The sequence below is a fragment of the Triticum aestivum genome, chromosome 3A, assembly GCF_018294505.1.
Source record: "Triticum aestivum cultivar Chinese Spring chromosome 3A, IWGSC CS RefSeq v2.1, whole genome shotgun sequence".
Lineage (NCBI taxonomy): Eukaryota > Viridiplantae > Streptophyta > Magnoliopsida > Poales > Poaceae > Triticum > Triticum aestivum.
The window spans coordinates 36,064,967-36,069,697 of NC_057800.1; the positions used below are offsets into that span (position 1 = coordinate 36,064,967).

General features: G+C 45.8%; 1 protein-coding gene across 1 annotated transcript in view; it reads right to left on the minus strand.

The window, feature by feature from the left end:
• Positions 1-654, minus strand: part of LOC123056684 (uncharacterized) — a 1,956-nt gene extending 1,302 nt beyond the window's left edge. Inside the window, exons 1-2 of the mRNA XM_044479993.1 lie at positions 356-654; positions 10-287 (exon numbers count right to left, since the gene is read on the minus strand). Of these exons, the coding sequence (XP_044335928.1) occupies positions 10-287; positions 356-561 (484 nt within the window). The 5' untranslated portion in view covers positions 562-654. The remainder of the gene's footprint in view (positions 1-9; positions 288-355) is intronic.
• Positions 655-4,731: the final 4,077 nt, after the last annotated feature.

The window sequence follows — 4,731 nt, forward strand, 5'->3', positions numbered from 1 at the left end:
CGAGGTTGCCGCTGTACACGTCGCTGGCGTACGTCCCGTCATCCTCGTCGTCGGTCAGGAGCGCGCGGCTCCGCGGCCGCACGTGCTGCCCGTCGCCGTCCATCGGTGCCCGCGGGGATCGCTGAGTCGGAAAGAAGCAGGCGCCAAGGTAAACAACGTCGCCGCCGTGGAAGTCGGCCGCGAGAGGCGCGCCCAGTTGGTGTCCCGCCTCTCGCTGTCCGTTGCGCCACCAGTTGGTGTCCCGCATCTGTTGCCACTCGCCGACCCCTGCCATGGGAGAGGAGAACCTGGGGGCGCGTGAGTACAGGCTACGGGGAGAAGATGGGTTGGGGCATCGGCAGGGAGATAGCGTTACCTGGGTCGTCGCTCATCGCTGTCGCGGACGCGGCGCTCCTGCTCGTCTACCTCCCACTTCCATCTCCTCCTGAAATCGGTGAAGAAAAGAAGAGACGGCAAGGGCGCAGATCCACCGCTCCAATCAGATCCCTTCCATTCTCTTCCCTCCCTTGGGAGAGGGAGAGAAGGTGAGGGGGAGGAGGAGGCCACCGGCGGTGTCGCCATGGCCGGGCAGGGCTCCTCCCACCTGCCCGCGACGGGAGGTGGCGGGGGCGGCAGCGACGGGCGGCGGCGTTTGAGGGAGGGGATTGGTGGCGGCTGCGAGGGCGAAGGGTCTGGTGTGGCGTCGCTCGAGGGCAAAGGCTTCGCTCGCTCGTTCGCAACGCACGGAAACGTCTGGCTAATTCTTCATAGGTTAACCGTCGCGTAGATTATTTTCAGGCGCGAGATTTTTTCGATGAACCGGAGGGTTTAGCACTGGACATAATATGAGCATATCGATTTTTATTTCCTGGTTCGAGGGTGGAGGTGGGAACCGAGGGGACGCAGGAGGTGGGATCGAGGACAAAAAAACCCGTTTCTAGTGGGACGAAAATTGATCAGCGGAGAGTACCAACTGGTCCATTAGGAGTAGAGATATCTGAGTTGATTGAATAATGTCCACGGTTTATTTTGGTCCCACCACTTTCAACCATTTTATTTTGCTGGTTTTTTTCATCCCCTCCGCCACCTCATCGTTTAGTTTCGCATCACCCTCTCACACAACGAGAAAAATCTGTACGGATCGGAACTTTCCATACTGACGCAAGTTATTTAGTAATACATTTATGTAAAAGAATCAATCACGATCAATCTCTAAAGATCAAATCTATATTAATTACCTTAAATCGCTCAATCACATTAACAAATAACCAATTTTAAGAAATCTCATTATTAAAGCATTTATGTACCTACTTAATTTTTATGGAATATTATCTCATTATTGAAGTATTTATGTACCTATTTAATTTGTAATCGAATATTATCCAATGGCAGCAACAAAAAAATGCGGACGCCTCATCTTACTTCTGTCGTCCAGCCCTACCGCTCGAAAAGTCCGAGCGCCGCCGCCACCACGTAGCCTCGTGCCCTATCCCATCCTGGATTCCTCCCTCTCCCTCACTCTATGTCTCTCCTGCACGCTCACGCAGGGGATGGGCCGCTCGGCCTCTCCTTGCAGGCTGCCACCATCCTCCTTGGCATCGTGTCGTCAGCACCTTCACTAGGTATCGAGGGTTCCAAGAGCTCGGTCTGATCCGGCGTTGTTCGGTTAAGAGTTGTGGTCGCCTTTGCCTCTGTTACATCGAGCATCTCTGTGGCCATGGCCGCATAGATCGTGTAGACCGCCGTCGATGGTGGCCTCTCTATCACTATGGTGCAATGATTCCTCATGTATCTGCCGCATCTAAGAACCTCCTCTGGCAAGGACACAGGAGTCGACTCATTGTTGAGGACGGACGGCCACTGCCACGAGGTGAGAGCTGCCTCATCCTGTAAGGAGGTGGGCGACGTCGCCGCCATTCGTCACGAACATACATGGATGCTGCTTCCGCTGTGTTGGCATGCTTCTCCTGGATTGACAATGAATATCAGCTCTGCCGAAGTCAATTAGATCGGCTTATTAGATTGTCCAATGAACATAGCATGGAGTAGTGATGTACATCAGGTTTGTGGGCGACGATGGTTTATATCTGCTGGATTCCTATAATCGCTTACCTGCAGACCTTGCGCTATATTTTACACCAGGCACACAAGCTAGAAGTGGATGAGAATTTCTGCATGATCCTCGGATTCGTTGAGATTGCACTGCCGTACGTACTCTCCATGACAATGAAGGAGAGAACGTCGTTTAATTAATAGTAATAAGACACGATCATCAACTGTGCAAAATAGCAGGTGTAAGATATATATTCACCGCTTTGCTAGCTCCAATAAATCTATTGATTACTCATGCTGCTTCAATTGGGTTGTTACGAAAACATGAAAAGTACTTTAAAATTATTCTAAGTTGTATGACACCCAATAAATATATTGATTAGTCATGCTGCTTCAGTTCGGCTGTTGTGGACATTGACATTGAAAATTCTACTGCCACGGTTCGTACCCAAGTCTGCATCACATGATCAGAATATTAACTATTATAGGTGATGCTATTTGTTCCCAGTTTTCACTTTTCATTAGGGCCTTATATAAGGTTGATTGACTGGCGCTATGCTTGCTTTGGTCCTGAGAAAGAGGATGAACAGAGAATGATGATCGATTGCTGTGCTACTGCACTATATATCTTGTGAATTGGCTAGTAGTACAGAGTACAAATTGCATAATGTTTGCCTCAAAATAAAAGATTGTACAACCTATACAATTTATCATATATAAATTATGTTATTTCGTACTAAATTTTATTGCTGCTATTTGCAGATGAAGTGGATACTACCAGTGTGTTACTGTACGATACTGTGGGCATACGATAAAAAAGAAAGTATCATTGCAGTAACCATATTGCGGACATTTTTGTTGCTTACCACCAATCGTTGGGCTTCTCTATTAGCAAGAAGTCAATTTGTCAGTGGAGACATAGCTGCAAGGATGCAGTATTTCAGCTTTGAGATTTAAGATTATAGTTGCCATCAACAAACAGGTATGCTCTTGTACTAATGTCTGTCAGTTATCTTTAATCTGTAGAACTTTGTATTTCAATTTGTTTGATATTCTGATTTGGACAATTGGATTTAGGGAGAACCCACTTTGATTACTTTTCACCATTGGATTTACGTCGTATCGCCATAGGACCATACGAGAAGACCACAGTGGAGACAAACTAGGTCTCGTCGCCCTCCTCTAACCATCGCTTGTCTTATGCATCAACGTGTTTATAATTTTTTGTTTACGATTACATGGAGTGACAAAGATGAATTTACAATGAAGTTTCACATTTATTTATTAATTTTATGTATATAATTAATAATTTTTTCAGTTTTATAACCCATGATAAGAACGGTTAAATTATAACCCATAATCATATAAGAACCGGAACATACCTCTCTGATTGTGAATACATTCTTCTTCATTAAATGCCAAAAGTCGCACTTATGTGATCTTCAGTAAGTAAGTAGTTCCCGGTCAGTACACCACGGCAGTTATCATGTTGAAAATTGTTAACATTTTTGTTCGCACATTAATACTGAACATTAATTACACAAAGCTTGTCCAAATTTCTGTACGGAATGGTATGTCCTTTCTCTCTACCATTCCCTTTTCCGTAGAACAGGGCTACTAGGTTTCACACCCTCCCTTATCCCATCCTGCCTTCGTCCCGTGCTCCTGGGTTCCACCCCATGGCGATGCAAACCATTATAGGTAATGCGGAATTTCCTTGCGGTTAGTAATAGGTGCGACAAGGCGCAAAAAAGAAAAATAAGTAATGGGTGCGGCAACTACCTTTGAGTGTTTACCATTCTTCGGTCTACACATATGGCATTTGCTAATTAACCGTATTATTTTTCTTCCTTGAATAGTGCCCGTGAGAATGTTTCATTTTAAAAGCAGACAATATGCCATCTTTCGCAGTACATGAGGACCATTTCATTGATTTCCTAAAGTTGAAAATAAAAACGTCAAATGATGCTAAAGAGAGAAGATAAAGTTTGGGATTTGACAATAATACTAGACTAAGGGCGGATGAAGAGATAGAGATAAAATTTGGTACCATAGAGAAAAGACCCGGCTCGAGTGCCGCTCCTGGCGGCACCAGGTGATACGTCTCCAACGTATCTATAATTTTTTATTGTTCCATGCTATTATATTATATGTTTTGGATGTTTAATGGGCTTTAATATGCACTTTTGTATTATTTTTGAGACTAACCTATTAACCGAAGGCCCAGTGCAAATTGCTAATTTTTTTTGCCTATTTCAGTGTTTCGCAGAAAAAAATATCAAACGGAATCCAAACGGAATGAAACCTTCGCGAGGATCTTTTTTGGAACAAACGCAATCCAGGAGACTTGGAGTGGGGGTCAAGTAAGCAACGAGGCGGCCACGAGGTAGGGCGGCGCGCCCAGAGGGCAGGCACCCCCCACCCTCGTGGGCCCCTCGTAGCTCCACCGACCTATTTCCTTCGCCTATATATACTCTTATACACTGAAAACATACAGGGGAGCCACGAAACCACTTTTCCACTGCCGCAACCTTCTGTACCAGCGAGATCCCATTTGGGGACCTTTTCCGGTGATCTGCCGGAGGGGGATTCGATCACGGAGGGCTTCTACATCAACACCATAGCCTCTCCGATGATCTGTGAGTAGTTTACCACAGTGCTACCTCTTGAGCTTGCGTTGGTTTTTCCCTTGAAGAGAAA